This window comes from Trichogramma pretiosum, unplaced genomic scaffold, assembly GCF_000599845.2.
Source record: "Trichogramma pretiosum strain Unisexual culture from Peru unplaced genomic scaffold, Tpre_2.0 scaffold30, whole genome shotgun sequence".
NCBI lineage: Eukaryota > Metazoa > Arthropoda > Insecta > Hymenoptera > Trichogrammatidae > Trichogramma > Trichogramma pretiosum.
Window position 1 is genome coordinate 1,012,411 of NW_019641675.1, and position 21,791 is coordinate 1,034,201.

Here is a 21,791-nt window from a genome sequence, read left to right on the forward strand (position 1 = left end):
TCGGCGCTCGAACGCGACTATGCGACTTGGGCCAAACGTAATACGCACGACGCTTCGAAATGTATACAACAACGCGTGTGTTACGGCGAGCTCTCGACGAGTTACGTCAGTGAGTACGTATATACAGCCGATATTATACTTACGGTAATGGGCAGCGCGCATAGAAGTAGCCACGGTGCAACGCGTGGTGTTAGTTCGTTTCTACGCTTCACCCCCGCTGCACACACAGATCCGCACTGTATATCATCCACGCTGTAGTGACGATGTCGCCGCTTCGATTTTTAACTGGACTGATGCCCAACCACCCCGAGGGTTTTACTGGCTTTTTCGCGATTTCGTGACCAAGTACAGGGCTGAATTCTTAAACGTAGGTACATACAGTTCAACTACATCCCGTTGAAAAGAGTTAGTACGATTTATTTGTAGATAGATTTTCGTAGACAGCGATTAACATCAGATTTGCAGTAATTGTATAATCAGATTTTTCAATAAGTCGTTTGTTTGTTTTGTTTCTATTGGCTTACTTATCGATTACACTTTGCTAGATTGATTGATTACTCAATTAAGATAAATGTTGCATTTGACTAGTGAACTCAACTTTGTACGCGAAGTTCAAAGTTTCGCGCGGTTCGTTAAGAAAATTTTTTTACAATTTTTTTTTTTTTACAGCTTACAGTCTATGCCTTAATTCTACTCTCTATAGTAATTAGTCGGCTCGATCTTCTTTTTCATTGTTATACTTTTTCAATTAACGAAGTTGAACGCCCGCATTAACTTTGCAAGCTTCTCCCCTCCGACACTCTCTTCCGAACACCCTTCAAGCCGCTCTATACCCGCCTGGTCTTGGCAATTTTCTTCTTTTTTTCTTTTTTGCTCGCGTGAACTCTCGAACTTACGTACAATCTTATTTTTTTATCTATTTGCTAATTTACAACTTCATTATTTCTTAACGACTCGTGTAGGTGTAGCAACTCGTAGGGAGTTTTGGTGTAGGACGAAACCTATGGATTATATTATCATGTGCATTACGTTGAATTCGTTGCGCGAAAGCGAAGGCGATGCGGTAATAAGTCGTCGGGGCTATGCATGTGCAATAGCAGCGGCAGCAGCTCATGGGCTACGACACCTGATACCCGAGCGACAGTGTTCTGTTTCCATACATATGCGTATATTTTGCTCTGTTCGTGCATGTGTACACGAGACGTCGAGAGAGAAAGAGAGAGAAAGAAAAAAATCGAAAGTAGCTCGAGATCGATACGACAATGAGTTATAGGATGTAAAAAAGAATTAAAGAATTGCAGTGAATATTTTTGTAGAGATCTAATACCGGTATTTCCTCTCTTTATAATGCTGTGCTTACAAAAAAGTATTTCACAGAGTTTAGAAGAATGCACGCTGGTTCCTACTCTTTTATAAAGTAATTTTTCCGTCCAAAAAGATTAATAGGCTATGCTCATTTTGAAAAAAAGGCTTTGACAACTTTCGGAAAAATTCACTCGTATTTTTCGACTAATTCTAAAAAAATTGTTGTTTGCGCTTTTTCATCAAAGTCGTTCCTTTACGAGATAAAAGCTGCGAAAATTAGAAACGGAATTTTTTCTATAATAACAAGACAAATTCAACTAGAACTTAGGTACACCGAATTAAATTTGATTTTGATTTTGATTTTCATGATTGTCAATAAGAAAATTTTTTAAACATATGCAAAGAAGAGATACACATGATATTGAGTAACGAAGAAAAGTAAATGTACACCGTTATAAGTCCTTGAGAGAAGTCATTGTAATTCACCTTGACCAATGCGACGTACGCAAATTACCTCGATAGATCGCTAGGTGGCTATATCATTTGTTTTTAAAAACTCCTAAACGAAGTAACAAAGATCGGGAATTATATAAAAGTTCAATACAGGTTTAGCAGTCTCCAATACGCTGAGAATTGTAATTTTTTTTTTGTACCCTAAAATACTTGAAGCCCCATATGATCAACGTTTTCTTCTGAAACCAAGCTTCGCCTGCTCTATATCCTCGCTGATTCTCGCACGGTAATCTTCTTCCAAATCTGGATTGAAAAATTCTCGATTCAGCAATGGTGTTTGACTAAATAATTTTTGGTCGCGAGAAAAGCTTACCGCAAAACGGTGGCTCCATGCCCATGGGCACGAAGTAAACACCGGTATTGTTCTTCGGATAGTCCAGCACCGAGTGAATGCCCATTCTCGCGCACAGGTGATCCTCCTCCTGGCATCGAGTGTCGAGCAAGTTCACGACGTTTTGCAAGTTCATGTCCCAGGAGTAGCCGTGAAAGGTGCAATTGCTACTTCGAGTGGCGCTCACGATGGACTCGGTGAAGTAGCGATAGGCTCGCCCGTGATTGCATATCGTCTCTTTGATCTCTGCAAAACAAAAACGAACGATTAAAATCGAATAAATCTCTAAGCAGACTGAGCAGCTCGTCGTCTCGACGCTTACTCGCAGCCGGCAGCGTGAGGAACGCCCAGAAGGACGGATCGATCTCCTCGCAGCCGGGCTGTATTCTGCCGCCGTTGGGATAAAAGTCGGCGTGGCCGAGCGGCCGGTACATGCCCAGGCCCAGATAGAACGAGTTCTTGCCGTTGGTGTGTATGACGTCGACGAAGGGCGCGTGCTCGCGCGACAGCTTGCACGACGCGTCGGTCCAGTTGAAGCACTGTCGGGCCGGGTCCAGGCCCGTGATCCTCTCCACGAGCCAGGGCTCGCTGGAATTGGCCTCGAGCTTCTTGAGTACGTGGGCGGCTCGGCCGCTTATGTGTGCACCGAGACTGTGGCCGATCACGTGGATCTTGCCGCGAGACTCGGCGCTGCTGCTTCCTTTCAGCCTACTCAGCAATCTATAATACAACGCGATACAATGCGGAGATAAATCGAAAAGAACGAAAACGTGATCGATAAAAGACGACGACGACGACGACAAGGCAAAAACAAAAAGTAAACAAAATATTTGTGTATTGTACGCACTTGGCCACTGTTTCCCCAACGACTCTGGTACTCGAGGCGGCTGATATGTAGTTCCACGTATTGCTGCCGTTTTGCCAATCGGTCACGATGACGTTGGCATCGGCCTAAAAAAAATATATCAAACAAATGCACGGTCAATTTATTGTTATACATATATCTACGTAACTTGATATTATAATACAACTTACGTAATCGAGCAATGCATCCTTCATCTGCATCAGCCAAGGCTCCCAGCCACTCGACATGAATCCGTGCACCAGCACATAAGTGTCACGCCCGATATCGAAATCGCTCGACTCCAGATTAGCCAAGATCATCTTTTCTGTTTCTGGCACATCTCCTGTTGCTGCATCCACCGTTGTTGTTGTTGTTGTTTTTGTTGTTGTTATTGCTGCTGTCGTCGTGGTCGTGCCACTAATATCTTCCTCTGGCTGCTGTTTCTGCACTGGGACGAACTCGACCATCGTGTAGTTGCGCTGGCGCCTCGTGGCGAAGTAAAACTGCACGTTGCTGGGCTCGGTCGTGTCCCAGATCAGCTGCTCGAAATAGTGCGCCCAGCCGTCCGGACTGCCCAGACAGACGATCGAGTCCTGCACGTTGCGAAGCGGCGACGACGACCGTCGCTGCCAATCCGGTGAATTAGAGTCCACCATTGTGTAGTCCGAATTTTTTGCATTGTAATCCAGGGGATTCGCGAGGCAGCAGGAAATAAACGGCAACAACGATACGATGCAGATGATGAGCGTAGCTCCGTTGGGCGACGACGACGACATGTCTACCTCGCGCGAGTTTCGCATATAGACTCACGATCGCTAAGCGTTGATCGGTATGAAGTAGCAATAATTTTAAGATTCGATCCAGAGATAGGCGGAAAAAATCGACACTTTTTGCGTTATAACATACAATAATATACAAGAGCAGCACGTGTTTATCGTATTATCGAAAAAGAAATTTGCTTTTATACACGCATGTCGATTGCGTCGGCGCCTTTAAAAAAAATGTGCACGCCTAGATTATTGTTTGCTCGGATCAATATTGACGTGGTCTTTTTTTCCGGGCGATTTAACATAATTAAATTAATTTTCATCACATACGATTGAGGTTCGACATAATTTCGCGTCAAACATCGTACGAGATTTTTGACTTGTCGAGTAGAAAATTTGTAGTCGAGATAAGAGATCGATCGCAGGGTGGCACACATGTCCAAGTGGAATGTGTGCGCTCAAATAATTGTTATCTCGATATTTCATGTTTTCGCATATAATTATAATTTCAGGAACAGCAGCAGCAGGCCTTACGTGGTTCGATCGCAAACTAATCAAGCGGAAGAACAATTAAAAAGTAAGAAAAAAAAAACGAAAAAATAAAGGACAAAAACAAAGCCGGAGAGAAAGTAGCAAAGAAAGATGCGCAGCACACGCCGACTCAAGTACTTCGAGATGCAGGGCCCGGGCGAGCACACCCTGCTCATACCACGGCTCGACTCGTTCGACGACGCGCTGCCCTACGTCGGCGACTTCGGCCGCTACCAGTTCTGGCTGCTGGCCGCTCTGCTGCCCTTCGGCATCAGCTACTCCATTCTGTACTTCTCGCAGATATTCCTGACGCTGGTGCCGCGCGAGCACTGGTGTCGCGTCGACGAACTGTTGGGGCCGTACCCGAGCCCCGAGGACAGGCGCAAAATAGCCGTGCCCGCCAACGACAAGTATCCTTATTACGACACGTGCTCGCGATGGGATCTGAACTTTAGCGCGATTCTCGGGCAGACGACGATCGAGCCCAACTCGAGCCTGTGGCAATTGGCCACGAACAACCGAACAGTCAAGTGCGATCGATGGGAGTACGACTTTAGCCAGATACCGTACCCGAGCATCGGTGCCGAGGTGAGTCTATGCACACAAGAAATCGCATACACATCTGACATCGTTCTACAAGAGATGTAACGTTTATTTGCAGCTAGACTGGGTATGCGATCGGGGCTACCTCATCTCCACGGCTCAGGCGATCTTCTACACGGGCTCGATCCTGGGCGGCTTCCTGTTCGGCTGGATAGCCGACAACAAGGGCCGCATACCGGCCCTGTGGCTGTGCACGGCGTGCGGGGTGGCGGGCAGCGTCGCCACAGCATCCGCCGACTCGTTCTGGTCGTTCGCCCTCTGCCGATTCGTCACCGGTCTCGCATTCGACAACGTCATTAGCATACCACTCATCATCGGTAAAATAAAACGAAATAAAAAAAAACAATCGACCTGCAATCACTACGTTCGATCGCAATCATTTGAATCGTATATTGTGTTTTATTAAATTATCTCGTGCTTGCAGTCGTCGAGTACATGGGCGTGAGTCGACGCACCGTCGTGGTCAACATAGCCTTCGGCCTGTACTTCGGGGTCGGCAGTACTCTGCTGCCGTGGTTGGCCTACTACATCGCCGACTGGCGCCTGCTCAGCTACGTGAGCGCCGCTCCGCTGGCCTTCTGCCTCGTCACCCCCTGGATCCTGCCCGAGAGCGCCAGGTATATATTTTATTATACACTTTCGGATATTATACAGCGTGACACGATTCTTCGCCCTCTCCCCTCTCCCTTTTGCAGCTCTTATGCGCTCTCCATAAATGCGTATATTATTCGACGTATAGTTTGCCGCAGTAGAATTTAACTACATCGTGGGTGAGGGGCACTGCACGAGCGGAGATTGATCTCAATTTGCACGAGCGATCCAACATTCATAATGGCCCTTTTCCTATATACGATCGTCAAAGCCTCCCAAAAGCTCCAGAATGAATAACGTTCTGTGATAACGACGTGCCATTCGTCCTTTGTATTCTCTCTCTCCTCTCGTTCTGCCGTCCTTTGAACGCACCGAGCACGAAACGAAGAGCTTATGTAAACCCTCTGTTCCAAACCCATCTACACATACACACGTTTGAAGAGCCTTGGAAAGCACGTGTATGATGTACAATAGATGCGAGCGTGATTCCGAACATCGGCGCGACGCTTTTCCATGCAATCATATAATAATATAATAGTTTCGCTGAGCTTTGGTGACAATCTGTCTTGCACATGATTAAACCCTTTTTTTTTGTTCCGTCGAAGGTGGTACGTTTCGAACAGAAGATCCGACAAAGTCATCGAGAAGCTCAAGAGGATTGCGAGCGTGAATGACGTCAGGCCGGATCCGCACTTTTACGATGTGTTTTACGTAAGTACTATGCAGGTTCCTCTTCAATGCCTGGAAATTTACTTATCAAAAATTCTAAAGCATTCTCAAATCTAGACCTTGAAAGGTGTAGGGAAAAAGCGCTTATTATGGCGCACGTTCATTTGACATAGTTTGAGATATTTCACCTAACTAAAATTTATGTAGTAATATTCTATACATGTCATCATTTAATTTTTGCAAAAAAATTATTGCTTTATATGAGCAATTCTCTGAATGAAACGCATTTTTGGAGGTAGAATCGCGGCAAATTTTTTTTTTCAACCTACGCGGATACGGACCCCCGGGAAATGTTTTTGGGGGTCATAGGAACATATTACCACGTAGGAACCATTGAAATTTCAATAGTGCTTATTTTTATAGCTACTTTTGTGCTTTAGGGCCCGAAAAGTCATGTTTTCGCGTAAATACGACAATTCACTCAATTTCTAAGTCGCTGAAAAAGTATCAAAACTCATCTAAAAAAAATAACTGGCTACAGTGTTCGATAGGAAATTTTTTCAGCTTTTCAATGGTGGTATCAGATTTTCCGATAAGTCGCACATTCACCGAGTAAATTGCCATCATACATGCCAAGCTAAATATCTCGAAAAACTCGATACGGAAAAAGTGATCTTTGAGGTTTACTTCTAATTTTTCCTTGTGAAAATGAAATATATCGGAAAATCTGACTGCACCATGAGAAAGCTGAGGAAATTTTCTATCGAAATCATATATTCATTTATTTTTTCAGTGGAATTACGAGCTAGTTTTGATTGTAGCGAGCCGAAAACCTCGCGACCGTGCTGAATACAGCTCGGAAACAGAAAACAGCGAACAAAGTAAAAGAAATTCCCTTGTATAACATTATAATGCGACTCAAACAATAAATGAAGATATGCTTTCGATAGGAAATTTTCTCAGCTTTCCGATGGCAATATCAGATTTTCCGAAATATTCAATTTTCATAAGAAAAAACCATAAATAAACCAAAAAAATTCACTTATTCCGTAACGAGTTTTTCGAGATATTTAGCTTGGCATGTTTGACGATGATTTTCTCGGTGAATATGCAATGTATCGAAAAATCTGATATCACCATCGGAAAGCTGAGAAAATTTCCTATCGAATGGAGTAGTTAGTCATTTTTTTTAAATGAGTTTTGATACTTTTTCAGCCACTTGGAAATTGAGTGAATTGTCGTATTTACGCGAAAACATGACTTTTCGGGCCCTAAAGCACAAAAGTAGCTATAAAAATAAGCACTATTGAAATTTCAATGGTTCCTACGTGGTAATATGTTCCTATGACCCCCAAAAACATTTCCCGGGGGTCCGTATCCGCGTAGGTTTAAAAAAAAATTTGCCGCGATTCTACCTCCAAAAATGCGTTTCATTTAGAGAATTGCTCATATCATCAACAATAAATGACAAGCAATATAAAAAATTCGGCTGTTATCATCTAATAATTACGAGTTTTAAACTTGAGAATATAGAGTGTTCCCAGCTCAAACGCGATTTATAGTACATATGGCGATGAAGTATTTGTGCTTTACTTTAACATGATGCTTTATTATCGACGATTCATCAATTGGTAATTGAGTAATTTGCAATATGAGAGAGCATTGTTTTTATCCTATTGTGGCGCATCATCGGGGCCAATTATGGCGCACTTTTTTACGTGTTAATTTGATGTGCACCTCGAATACAGACATCACGGTTAAAGCCTGAAAAGCCTATGCGCCATAATAGGTGAAAAACGAGCCGATTGTGGCACAGTGACAACTTTTTTAGAATCCTTGTTTATAAAAAAATAAATACATTTCTCATAGAAAGTAGATAGGGTGCATTTTCAAAGATTAAGGTATTAAAGGAATAAAATGTTCGGTTTAGAATTACATATCATCGAGCACACTTTTTTTTTAAGGGGACATATACACCTTAAACTCGAAAAATTTTTTATTGCATTATTGAGTAGGATTTTTCCGTCCCTTTCCATTGCATTTTTCGAAATTCCAAAATTTTGATTTTGCCCTGAGATACAGCTGTTTCCGTGAACCCTTTTCCTATACTTTACGTGTTAAATTTTTTCTTCTTTTGCGTTTTCTGGCGAGTAGTGTTTTTGGTCATCTATCGTAACTTTCAGAGAATACCGATTGAGCTTCAGCACCAGGGTCGCGTACACTTCTTCAGATTCAAATGTGTGCTTAACTGTTCATGCAGAGCAATCTGCCCGTTCGATCGTCTCATCCGAGGTAGTGACCGTAACCATTGATGTTCTGAAGAAGTGTACGCGATCCTGGTGCTGAAGCTCAATCGATACCCTCTGAAAGTTACGATAGATGACCAAAAACACTACTCGCCAGAAAACGCAAAAGAAGAAAAAATTTAACACGTAAAGTATAGGAAAAGGGTTCACGGAAACAGCTGTATCTCAGGGCAAAATCAAAATTTTGAAATTTCGAAAAATGCAATGAAAAGGGACGGAAAAATCCTACTCAATAATGTAATAAAAATTTTTTTGAGTTTAAGGTGTATGTGTCCCCTGAATACTCAAAATGCGTTAGGAGCGTCAAAATAGGCGGTTCTTCACTATTCATCTAAATGTCACTTTTGAAGGCTTAACTTCTTATGCAGCTTCGCTCTGATTTAATGCTAAAACTTTGCCTTTTCTCTTCTGGTTTTCGAGAATTCGGCCATACGCTGCCTAGCGGTAGTTTATAAACTACTACGAGCCAGAAAAAATCAACTTAAACACGATTGTCTTAGTTCTCAACTCATCTGAGTTTTGCATTTTTCAAGTATTGTAATTAAATTTCATAATTTTAATATTAAAAACAATACTTTGATTTTATTATTGGTACTTTTGTCACTTAAAAATCATCAGATTTTAAGAGTAACCATAAAAAACCATCAAAAGTCTATTAAAAGTACTTAATATGTGCAAATAATTATTACAATACAGCTTTTTTTCATGCACATGGTTCATTTTTGATTTGATAGAGAAATTTAAGCGCCAAAGAGGGTAAAAAGGAGACCGCGACGCTGCTCGACCTTTTCAGAACGCCAAGACTGGCCAGAATAACAATTATCCTCACGTTATTTTGGTAATTACTGGAAGATTATCAAAATGAAATATACATAAAAGCATCGTTGTCTTTTTCACACATGCTTACGCTTTTGCAGGTCGCTAATATTGCTGGCATTCGATGGGCACGTTTACTCGCTCAAGCTGCTCGAGAGCTCGGTCTTTCTCTCGTTTTCGCTGGCCTGCGCGACCGAGCTGCCCGCGGCCCTGCTCCTTACCATGGTGCTGGATCGCTGGGGTCGGCGCTTTTGCGGCTTCGTCACCATGGCCCTGACCACTGCCTTCACCATCGCCGAGATACTCGTCGAGTCGGGTAATATGTTATTACGAACGATGCATCATTCGACTTTACAGTCGCGTGGATTTCGTTTAATTTTCCCACCTTATTACTCTCGCAAATGTATAGGCGCGTGGAAACTGGTCATGTCGATATTCGCACGATTCACCCTGAACATGGCGGCCAACGTGGGACTGCAGTACGCGGCCGAGCTGCTGCCTACCCCGGTGCGAGCCCAAGGCGTTGGTATGATTCACATTTTCGGCATTCTGGCGCACTCGGTGGCTCCCTACATCATCGACACGGTGAATACAAAGAAGAAAAACATCTAGTTGTACAAATCTAAAGCTACTCTCTGTTTTATACCTTGCATAGGTGGAATGGTGGTCGGACATGCCCATGGCCATCATAAGCGCGATCGCGTTCTTGTGCGCGAGTCTCGTGCTCTTTCTGCCCGAGACCCTGGGACACGATCTGCCGCAGACTCTTCAGCAAGGCGAGGACTTTGGCAAGAATCAACGATTCTGGAGCAGTCCCTGCTGCAGTTCGTGTTACGCGAACGACGACGACGACCAAGATAACGACGGCGTTAAAGGAGATGTTCGTAAACAGCCAAAACGACGTCGAGACAATTTTCCGAATAATTTCTCGTATTGACGTTCGTTGCCGAAAGTCGTTTGAGAGTCGCACGCGTACGGGGCGAGAAGAGACATTTGTGACATTTGTATATCGAAGAGATTTACCGCATATGCAATGTCACCGTATAGGCCAGACTCGATTTCGAGCACTGCACTTCGAGTGTACATGCACGTGCCAAAACGAGCCGAGTCATGCCACAAGTATTTTTGTGATATAATGTACAATATTATCTCAGCGATTGTGTTTTCAATTTGAATCGATCAATAAAGTTTAGTCTGTTGCTGTTTATGCAGGGTAGGTGATAAGCAGTCGTTAACATTTTTTCGGAAATCTTTGTTGTTATTCATTTATTACTACATTTGTCATACATTCGACGTTATACTAAAAAAAAATAATTCATTTTTACAATTACGCAATCGATGATTCCTAATTAGCCTATTTTTTTTCTTAAAGCTCTACTAGGTAGACTATAGATCAACGGAAAAAAATCGTTGTGATTAATTTCAAGGCACTTCGTTAGTATCTTATTTTTATATCCTATTGATTTGTAACAATGTTAATTCGCATGTACACTCACAGCACTCACGGAAATCACTCTTATTTCGAATTTTTTCGCGTTTCAATGCAAATACTTTTACAAAGTTAACACTATTTTTTAAATATTCTAAAGTTTTTTCCTTGTCCTAGAAAGTATTTCGATGCGAACATGTATTATACAGCACTCGCGGAATGTCATTGATAATTAATTCGCCTCGAGGTTTAAGGCACAAAGAGGGAGCGCCGTGCTCTCGTAAGTACGCGAATCATACTTTTATATTTCTGTTAGACGAAACATCACTGTTAACATAGAAAACAATTTATAAAAATTTTTTTATACATTCTGATTATAATTTTTTTTTATAAAACGCATCTGGCACTATTTGAATTTTTTTTGTTTTTTACACACTGAAACGTTATCGAGAATCCTGATCATCGGGTCTCACGAAAAGTTCATCAGTCTTTTTTGTGTAATACTTTCAACATCGCAATTCGTAAAAATTATCCTGCGGTGCCAATTATTGCATGCACATAAATCTCACGTAAATTAATCGTAACAAGTATCGAATAAAATTCGAGCTTTGCCCAAATTATTGTCGTAGTCGATTGAGCTCTGAAAAATGTTAATAACGATCAAAAATATCGTATTGTCAAGTGCTTATTGTTTCATTTTCAAAAAATGGCCGCGATAGCGGCGAAATCTTATTATTACAGTATTTTCATTTTTTACAGTTTCTCACGTAATGAGTAGTATTGTAATGATTAATAGTTACAATGAGAAAGCAAAGTCACACAATTGAATTTACATTAACGTCTGGATCTGGTGCAGCAAAAAGTAAATCTAACTTTACCATTACAGTTTTAGCACATACTAGTTTGTTCTGTCTCGTATAAGTTAATGTACGTCAGATATGTTTGAACTGTGTATATAAATTTGTATGGATGTTTGAGTTTTTCATATAAATTGATCACAAGCAATTTAAAAACGCGAGTCAAAGTAAAATATCACTGTAAAAAGCCGTCGATTATCTATTAATTATTCTGTTAATCCATTACTTTCATCTTTCACTGCGCTTTTCGTTTAAATGGAGTAACACGTTGGAATTGCATAAACAACGGTCACAGTTCAACAAAGCCGCAGAAAAGCGGCTGTCAGTATCATAGAATACTGCCGATCGTAAAGGCGCTTAACATGACTTTTTTTAGCGAAGTTCGTTCGTGACAAGAAACGAAGTGTGAAAAGACTGGCAAGCGCGTAGTACCGAAAAAGGAGACATATTTTTTTATAATCTCGTTGATTCGATCCTCTGCAAGCTGCCTGGATTGAAGCCAGCGTTCGTCGCGCCAAGTTTCCTTCGATACTTCTTTCTTTTTTCCTGCGAGCTGTGCAGATAAAACAGAGAGCATGAGTAGTATACATTTCATCATACACGGGACACACGTTCGACATTATACTATCGAAAATGAATAAGAAACGTACCTCTTGATGCAGGGGAACCACCAAAAGCTCTGCTCTTTGCCAAAGGAGTTGCCCTCTTCGAGCGTTTCGGGCAGTTCTTGGTCCAAAGTTTCGGGTAGAGTGAGCGTAAGAGCGGCGTCGATAAGCGACAGGGTTCCCAACACTATGAGCGGCAACGCGGCGTGGATCTTGGCCTGCAAGCGCAAATCGCGTTATTAATATTTGTCGATGATAAGTAACGATGTAACAAGCCGTTCGACGACGTGTACAGTACATTATGGACTTACCAAATAAACGACGTACGGGCCAACGATGTGGGCAAAGTAGCCGATAATGTGAATCAGCGATACTCCCTGAGCTCGAACGACGGTGGGCAACATCTCGGCGGCGTATTGAAAACCGATGTTGGCCGATATGTTGACGCCGAGACGCGCAAAAATAGCCATCGACATGGCCCATGCACCTGCGAGCGCGACGAACGCATACAATATTAAATTATGGATCGTTGAAAATTTGAACAGCGTACCGCGTTGAATGCGGCACACTGGGGGGATCTTCATACAAACTCACCTTTGGGCAGAGCGAGAGCGACGAAGGAGAAGACGCCGCAGAGCACCATCGAGAAGAAGCCCATCCAGCGCCTACCCCATCTGTCGAGGAAGAGGGCGAGAATGAGGGCGGCAGGCAGCTCGGTGATGGAGGCCAGCGAGAACGACGTGAACACGTCCGAGTGCAAAAGTTTCATGTTCCAGACGTGGCCGTCGAACACCATGATCATTACCAGCCTGTTTTACGCGCAACAAAGACAGAGAAAGAGAAGATAATGAAAAAATTTCAGAATCGAGGATGTCGCATTGTTTTCGGAGCGCGCGGCATTTTGCGCGACAATGCGACCGCGTGATATTATTGCCCAGCTATAGCATTGAACTCGTTCGAGTGGTGCGCGCACTCCGAAAAGGCAAAAAAATATCGTCAATAAGCGCATTGTTCATTGTGCATTATTATTCACATATGTATGACGAAAAATGTATCATACAAAAATACTGACCAGTATATAACGAGGATCGTGGTAATGCGCCCGAGCCTGGGCAGCTTGAATAGATCGACGACGGTGTAATTGTAGCCGGCCTGCTTGTCGCTCTGCTTCATGGCCGTGTCGCAGCTCCTGGCGAACTCCTCGTACACCTCCGGCGGCACCGTCTTCTTGTTGACCTTCTCGAACTTCTTGAGCAGCTCGATGGCCTTGTCGACGCGGCCGTTCATGATGTACCAGCGGGCGCTCTCGGGGACGATCCAGGGCGTGACGAAGGCTACGACGAGCGGCAGCGCGCTCACCACGCTCAGGATCTTCCAGTCGGAGACCCAGTAGGCGATCCAGGGTAGTATGCTCGAGGCGAACGCGAAGTAGATGCCGAACGACATGTTGGCCATGAGGGTGCGGTAGCGCGGACCCACGTACTCGATGACTGGAGAAAGATCGTGTCGCATTTTTAACGTACCGCGTACGAACTCGTGTTATTATTTATTATAATCATAAATTTGTACTCACTGATGATGAAGATGATGTTGAAGCAGTTATCGAACGACGTGCCGACGATGAAGCGCGACAGGACGAACGACCAGAAGCTCGTGCAGAAGGCCGTGCCGATCGAGGCGAAGAAGCCGACCCCGTTGCAGAGCACGAGGGCGGGCAGGCGGCCGTAATGATCGGCTATGTAGCCGAAGATCAGACCGCCGACGATGCTGCCGGCGAAGAAGGCCGACTGGGCCGTCGTGCCCAGGTACGACTGGTCGCACACCCATTCGAGCTGCAGCGAAAATAAACAAACGAATAAACAACGGCTTTTACATGGAAATTGCAAAAAAAATAAAAACAACGATTATAGCGCGGGAGTGCGTATACGTGTTAAAGTCACTTCGTCGTTGCATTGTCGTCGTCGTCGTCGTCGTCGTCGACGTCGTTATCGGTCCGCGACGCGACGCAACGCAGTAGCGCATGTGTGCCTATATTGAGCTTAATTGCTCGTGAATCGTGTTGCAACGCGCGTCTTGTATAATTGTCGGCGCGCCGCGTCGCGAAGCAACTGAAAGTGCACGGATGTATGCACGGATCTTTTCTCTAATTCGACGCGTGCACGCACACGCGAAGGAAAAAAAATAGTATAAGACATCCGATTTATTTTACGATGTCCTTACACAGTCGGCACTACAACGGAATGCACACGCAGTATATTGCGTAAATGACAATAAAATAGATTAGAGAGAAAATGCGTTATAAGTTATATACGATGTTTACGTACCTCGGCGGCGATCGACAGATACGGCACGTTGGTGAGATTGAAGCTCCAGCCGTTCTGGCACTTGCCGATCGTCCAGGACGGATCGGCCTCGGTCCTGCCGGACCTCAGCACCTCGTCCCAATTCGTGATGTATTGCGAGCATCGCGAATAATTGGACGGATGGTCGCCGTTCAATTCTTCGAATTGTGGTGGCGGCACTGAAAGGGCGAGTCTGCAAAAGACAGGACGAGAGAGAATTATAGAAACGATTTAATAATTGTTAAATAATGATGAAAATGCGAATGCGTGACACGTCATGACGCATCGCGCGCGAGCGTAAATATTTACATTGCATTTGTGTATTGCGAATCCGGGATTTGCTTTTGATAAGAACTTTTTTCTCACAATTCATTGATTTTGTTATTTATACTATTTGTATCGCGATTGTGTGTTGCGCTGCTGCTTGAAAAATCGCGAGCGCACGAGCTGACGAGAAAAAACTGGCAAAAATTGCCCGACACCCACACACGCGAATGAGAATACCTCGAAGCTTAAGCTTAAGCTTAAGCGAGCATAAAAAAGAAGCAATAGAACGACAAAAAAATATTGAATCGATCGCGATTATGAGAGTCTGGCACGTAATTAAAGGATGTGTTTTTTTTTGTCTTTTAATACTCGTCATTGATTGCAGAGCAATGTATAGGCGTGTTAACGATTAAAATCATTAAAATCGCGCGCGGATTATTCATTAGCGTGGTTTTTCAATTTTTGACGTGCAATTAATTTTCTATATAGTCATCTGCAAAAATGTGAGTGATCGCGAAACATTATTGAAAAACGTATTATGTATGTGAACGACGACGCACGTGCAGTCGATGTCCATCGATGCGTGCGTTACAGCTGTTTTTTCTTATTGTTTCTCGCCCGATTGACAGCAGCTAAAAATGTTGAAAGAAAAACAACGCGAATAACGCAAAGTTTTCCGGTCGGCCCAAAATTTCCCGCTGCACGCGTTGCTTAATCGAGTACCAATTCATCGCTTTATATGGATGTAATGTATCATGATTATCGAAAATTTATTCTCACATTTGTTCATCGGTGAGATTGGCGTTCATGAGCTCCGGCACTTTGCACCAGTACTCCTCGGGCACGAGGGTGATAAAGAACTGGGCGAAATAGAGAAAAGCGTAGACGAAGGTGAACGGCAGCAGTATGACGAACAGGAACCACTGATAGCGGCCGGCTTCGCCGATGTAAGGCAGTATGTCGTCGAAGGTCTCGATGCGAGGCCTGGTCCCCTCCGTGCCCTCCTCGGCCTTTTTCTCCTGTTGCAGCGTCATGTCTCCTTTGGCTTTTATTTTGGACAAAGGTATCAGTCAGATTCGCCTGCAATACGAAAGAAACACGGGGGTGTGGTTAGCAAATTCGTCAATTCAATTTCAACGCGTGCGATCGCATGCGCGAGTTCATTATTATCATTATCGTGACAATATGTATGTCACAATCATACACGCACTCGCGGTTTGTTTTCCACGCTTGCATACACTAATTACAGATCTTGATAATGAAATTCGAGCCAATGATGGAGAAGCGCCTCGTATACATTGTACATTAAATCCCGCTTTGGCCTGTCTCGACATCTTTTCAATTGTTCAAAGCTCTATATCCAGCCGGGGATTTTCACATTTTATCGATTCATTTTTGCGATTCTTATAAGTTCATAGTATGCTTGCCTTATTATAAATACATTTATGTATCGGGCTTGGGGACGATCGTATATTAATAGGTGATCATTTATATTTGTCGCCTTGGTTCAACGATCGCTCATTATAAATAACGATAATTTTATCAGTAGGCGATCAGATTCCAAATCGATTTCGTATCGCGTAAAAAATAGAGACGATTATCGATCCTGCACAAATGCATCGCGATCAAGATGATCGGTGCGATTTTCTTTGCGCAAGGCTTTCGATTGTTCGATCGCAAAATTTTGCGAGTTCCGTCCGAGGCCGTATCACGTGACGATGGAATCTTGGAAAAAAAAATATTCCACATATGGACGGATAAAGAATCTCGCCAAGTTGTCATATTTGATTACCTCGCGTGTAGAGCAAGCAACGAAATTTAAATCGACTACGCGAGCCGAAGAGTCTTATCGCATCGAATTGCAACAATGGGTATTGCGAGACACTTTGGTGCTTCTTTTTTTCCAATTAGAGATACTTTACGGCCTAGCCGAGGACGCCGAGGACTTTGAGATCGTTTAAAATAAATCACGATTACGATGACGATGTCGTGGCATACAGGATAAATTCCGAATACTTGACACTCGTTATAAACTATATATATAATTCATATTTATACAGATGTTTGTGTCTGTAGATTATCTCTGTAATCAATAATGCAACGTTGCGTATGCGGCGTAAACACCCAATACACAATGTAAAAAAGAGGAGCGAAAAAAGAAATCACATAAATAAATAATTCAAGGCGAGAACCAGTTTAAACCCGATCATAAAACATAGAGTGAGAAATAAGAAAAAAATGAAAAAAAAAAAATAGAGAACGACGAATAAACGACGAGTCTGGGTATGTGAAATATGCCCCTTGTAGCGCGCGCGAATGTTGATGGATTTTTTGGCTTAATTAGACAGGCCTCGCCACGCGTAGACTATGTAAATACCATCGATATACGTGTATTGACACGAGTTGAAAACGTGAACGCATACAGAAGATAATGATCGACTGTCAAATTATTCAGACGATTTTTCGATCGAGCTCTGGGAAATTTTAAGCGTGTGATAATCGGCTAAAGCCTGTTATACATTATCGACGACTGCTCATCATTATTTTCTATCCGGGGGCGATTATGGCAGCGGCGACAATACAGAACAGTAGACCACTGCGACTTTTGGATATTAAATATGAGAAAATTTTCCATAACAATATGCTCCGCGCGAAGCTTTCGATCGAGATTTCGGTGCCAATTGTGTTTTTCCTCTTTTTTTTCATTATAGATCGAAGGTAAAAATAGCGAAGATAACTCCGAGCCAAGTCAACCAGGAAATTCCAGATTAATATCACATCGCGAGAGAGAGAGGATGTTATTGTTGTACAAAAAATGCAATGCTCGTTAGAAAATACTATATTAATTGTAAAATGGCAGTTGATTAAAAAAACAATCAAACGATCGGATCATATCGATTTGCGAAGATCGTCCATCGCAGATCGCGCGGCTGCAATTAAAATCGGAGAGTTCGTCCATGTGCAGAGTGTGTTTATATGTATCGCGATTATTTCTCGACGAGCTTGCCATGTAAATGATATGCTCGCATCCAAATCGAGTTCATTTTTTTTTCACGCTCAGTGAATATAATTGTAAGGTGTCGTATGAATAATGTCCAACGTCGTTTTTTCTCTCTCTCTCTCTAAGTTTTTTTGTCCAATATAGTGACTAACGAGACATGCATTAGTCATGGATACTTTGTGATTTGCGCGCGAAATCAGCTCACACACAGAGCGCGCGGCTGCAGTGAAAAAAATTTCGTTTTGTTCGGCAAAAATGCAGCAGTGGCCTAGCGGCAGCGCGGATAGATTTGAATAATGAAAAGCGGCAAAAAAAGGTGCACTAGCTCGCTCTTCTTCGTGGGACTATATAATGCAACTCAACTCGATCAAAAGCTATTTGCAACACGAGTGTATGATTAAGAGAGTGACTCTGACCGACATGCAGCTGCAGCGAGAGTATAAAAATATAAACTGATTAACTCTAATCCAGACGATCTCGTTATAAAGTAAAAACAAATTATCGAACTTATTGAAGGCTCCACGATTGACTGTGTGTGCACACAGTGTGCATATGTGTATATGTATCAATCGCTGCGCCCGCGATCCGATTAATTATCATCGATTGTTGCATTGGATCGAGTTTCCCTGTTCTCTTAATCTCGGTCAATTACTACCTATACGCGAGATCTATGTGATGCCTGATGATTGCCGATCGCGACTCGAAACTTTTTCTTCCTGCTTTGTGCTTTATGCTGCTGCTGCTGCCGCACACGCGACAGACGGCTAAATTCGTCAATGTCGGCTGTCAGCACCTGTCGCAGCGCGACTATTTCAACACAAAACGCACGTGCGTGTGCGTATGCGTCTATCTCGAACATTCATACAATTAGTAACACGGATGACATATAGAAAATACTTACGACTAATTAAAGTCCCTTTGTGCTCCTCTTACGTTACGTTAGTGTATAAATTATATCTATTCACAAGCGTGGGCAAGAAGTCCCGTTAATTTTTATCCCCTTTTTGTTCACAAATTTCGTCTCCTAGGACCCAAAGCCCACATAACGGAGTCCGATATGTATCCCGAGATCGTCCACTGATCACCACTTAACGCACTCGTGTTTCTCGACACGCGAGTCGATCGTAACTGAGAGCTGCCGAGATCGTGTCGCACGTGCACGTGTACGAGCTACCTATGTAGCAGCTACTGTAAACGCGTTAATGTACGTGTGTGTGTATATAATTACGAGCGGGGCCAAAATCAAAAAGCGACCAAAAATAAAACTATCACACACACACTACATAATGCGCGTATGTATCCCCGTACACGCGTTGTAAGATATACTTGATGTACGCGAGAGAGAAAGATAGAGAGATATAGAGATAGAGAGAGAGAGAGAGCGCAAGAAGTCGCGAAACTTTGTGACTGAGATCTGAGAGCGATGATGCCTGCGGTGGGACTTTATATGAAGCTTACAAGCGCCAAACAGCCATGCTTGTATAGCCTCTCTCTCTCTGTCTTCAGCACACACTTTGATGACTGATTGACTATCAGTGGCAGGCGGCAGCAAACCAAGTCCCCCTCCCCAATCACTCACTCACTCAAACGCTCGCGCTCAACATCTTCTTCTTATATACACGAGCCATTTCTCGCGCTTATAATTGTTGTATACCTGTGTGTATTGTACAACGTTTGCACACGCACACACTTACTTCGAAGCTCGCGCACATAAACACAAGCTCGCGGCGCGCGAATAAAGTGTTGATGACTCGGGAATGGGACTATATAATATGTAATATTACAATAGCATACATAAATCCGCGCGCGAAACGATTCGCGAGCGATGTGTATAACGAAGGTTTTTTTTGTTGCTATTGCCCCGAGAAACGATAAGGAAGCGATTCTGTGATCTGATTATAGTATAAAGTTGGTTATACGCGCCGCTGCGGCTCTATAGTTGCGAATCCCAGGGATGATACATTCGTTGGGCTGTTTGCTCCGACGTCTGCGCGCGTACTATAACGACGATCTATATTTGCCTATCGATAAGACTCTTTTAGCGCGATCTATATTGAATGCATATTATTTATTTATAAATGTAGCGTATTTTCGAGAAAGTGAATACTACGCGCGAGGACTCGATTGACCTGAATCTCCAGTTCTAGCGCGTAATTTTTTTTTTTACTTTTTTTAATATCATCGTTACAACGTGGGGCTTTAGAGCTCCAACGAAGTAAAAAAGTTTAATTATTTATTGTACAAATACATCGTGTAACGTGCGGAAGGTGTGTTGTGTGCGTTCCAGCAGTTCCGGTTTTTATAATATTCAATCCTGTATAAATGTCAACGTGCAGTACGAGCGACCTCAGCATCTTGTTACATATTACAAACAATATATGGCTGTGTTATACAGCTATTTTACTATACAGGCGCGAAACCCGCGCACATAGAGATCGCCACGCATATACAATGTTTATACGCAGGGACAATAAATTCCCACGATGAGATTGCACTGGCGCTGCAGGTACTTACGTACGACGCTCGCGAGAGTCACGGATTATACCAAGCTGCATTTTTATCATTTTAATCGATGTGCGCGCGCTTGCGAGTCGCCCACAGAAAAAAAGTTGCCTTATTGCTCGCAATATAATATAATGCATACACGCGCGGCGCGGTGACACGCATTTTTTTCAACTCTTTGTTTTTTCCTTCGATACCAGCAGCGTGGATTTCAGTCAAAACTTATCTGTACTTTTACATATTCCTCAATCAATCGTGTTTTCATACACGGTATTTAGGTAAACGACCGTTGTTGCAGTCGATTTTCCTCGTACATATATATATTACCGGACTGCTTAAAACGTCAGAGACGTGTATTACGGTCGAATCGCGTAGCGTGACGTAGTTTTTGTACACGCTGACGCGTTACTACTGCAGCTGCTAATGCACCAGGATAACGCGCATGTAATTAATTATCTATTTTATACAGGATTTTGTATCTCTTACGTTGATTTTGTGCGCTCACGCTCACGCGCGGGAGCCTCGAACTGTTAGATGTGAGGTATTGGACGATTATGCGCGTCATCGACGATCGGTTACCGCGACGGACTACAAGTAGTCGCTCATCTCACGTAATTGTGTTTTAAGAAATATAAGAGGAGAGCAAAAAAATGATTGAATTATTATAAGTTACGTGCGGGCACATTTAACGCGCCAAGAGCAATTACATAAAAATATAACAAGTATGATATAGTATAAAAATCGAGAGTCGTTATTACGTCTGTTATCAAGTAATATGTTGTTTTTTTTTTTTATACACTATTGTATTTACGGATAATCCTTATTTCATCGTTAAATATCTTCTCGTCAATTTTACGGCGGATACGACTTTTGGTTTTTTACGTCATCTATACCGAAGCTATATCGCGGATAAAATAAAATCTATATATCTGCGGTCATAACGTTATATTGTTTCGCGCGCTGCTGCTGTTGCTGTCTATATATCGGCCTCAATGAAAATGAGTGTGTGCCTTCGACACAATGAGATTTTATTGGGCTTAGATTGACAGGTTATTTTACTGACTTTGGATTGGAGCGTTAGAGCAAAAAAAAACCATTCCTTGCATTTAGAAAATGCGCGTGGATGTGACGCGCTTTGGGAGAAACATATTAACTCAACCTTGATGTCGATGCGTGTGCATTTCGATCATGCAGCGATCAGATATAAGTCATATTTTCGGGAAGAAAACAATCAAAGGCCAATTTAATGTAGACGAGATAAAGATCTTAACGTGAAAGAGACGAAAAAAATCCCTCGGCAACAGGAGTGAGCCTATTCTATTTGCCTCGTGTCGAGAGGTATTTTCTCAACTACACCTTGAATTGAAATCAAACTTTTTTTTCTCCTTAACAATCATAAATCTCGGAAGCGCGTGTGCATGTCAATTTGCGTACAAACATCATCTGATCCTAAAATACACAAGGAGCGCGCGCGACGCGCACTGCACAGCACTCAACGAGTTATACCGAGTA

General features: G+C 42.8%; 3 protein-coding genes across 4 annotated transcripts in view; 1 reads left to right on the plus strand and 2 right to left on the minus strand.

Annotated features, from left to right (window-relative positions):
* The first annotated feature begins 202 nt into the window (after nucleotides 1–202).
* Nucleotides 203–10,298, plus strand: LOC106652989 (carcinine transporter-like). The gene is made up of 9 exons (XM_014372201.2): nucleotides 203–367; nucleotides 4,273–4,879; nucleotides 4,953–5,211; nucleotides 5,319–5,511; nucleotides 6,091–6,196; nucleotides 9,195–9,298; nucleotides 9,378–9,592; nucleotides 9,686–9,861; nucleotides 9,932–10,298. Exons 2-9 carry the CDS (start codon nucleotides 4,403–4,405, stop codon nucleotides 10,211–10,213), a joined length of 1,812 nt encoding a protein of 603 aa, XP_014227687.1. The 5' UTR covers nucleotides 203–367; nucleotides 4,273–4,402; the 3' UTR covers nucleotides 10,214–10,298.
* LOC106652988 (phospholipase A1-like) lies at nucleotides 1,892–3,769 on the minus strand. Its single transcript, XM_014372200.2, has 5 exons — nucleotides 3,185–3,769; nucleotides 2,997–3,100; nucleotides 2,472–2,869; nucleotides 2,132–2,395; nucleotides 1,892–2,061 (listed from the first exon to the last, which is right to left on the minus strand). Exons 1-5 carry the CDS (start codon nucleotides 3,767–3,769, stop codon nucleotides 1,985–1,987), a joined length of 1,428 nt encoding a protein of 475 aa, XP_014227686.1. The 3' UTR covers nucleotides 1,892–1,984.
* Nucleotides 10,299–10,527: 229 nt separating the features above from the next.
* The window catches only part of LOC106653195 (carcinine transporter-like), a 48,173-nt gene continuing 36,909 nt past the window's right edge, over nucleotides 10,528–21,791 (minus strand). The window contains exons 1-9 of one of the 2 annotated variants that reach the window (XM_014372532.2): nucleotides 18,679–19,250; nucleotides 15,557–15,856; nucleotides 14,492–14,702; nucleotides 13,741–13,999; nucleotides 13,240–13,657; nucleotides 12,762–12,976; nucleotides 12,479–12,654; nucleotides 12,213–12,385; nucleotides 10,528–12,115 (exon numbers count right to left, since the gene is read on the minus strand). In XM_014372532.2, the coding sequence (XP_014228018.1) occupies nucleotides 12,016–12,115; nucleotides 12,213–12,385; nucleotides 12,479–12,654; nucleotides 12,762–12,976; nucleotides 13,240–13,657; nucleotides 13,741–13,999; nucleotides 14,492–14,702; nucleotides 15,557–15,810 (1,806 nt within the window). In that variant the 5' untranslated portion in view covers nucleotides 15,811–15,856; nucleotides 18,679–19,250 and the 3' untranslated portion in view covers nucleotides 10,528–12,015. Of the gene's footprint in view, nucleotides 12,116–12,212; nucleotides 12,386–12,478; nucleotides 12,655–12,761; nucleotides 12,977–13,239; nucleotides 13,658–13,740; nucleotides 14,000–14,491; nucleotides 14,703–15,556; nucleotides 15,857–18,678; nucleotides 19,251–21,791 lie in introns of those variants that run through there. The other variant, XM_014372533.2, reaches the window with a different exon arrangement.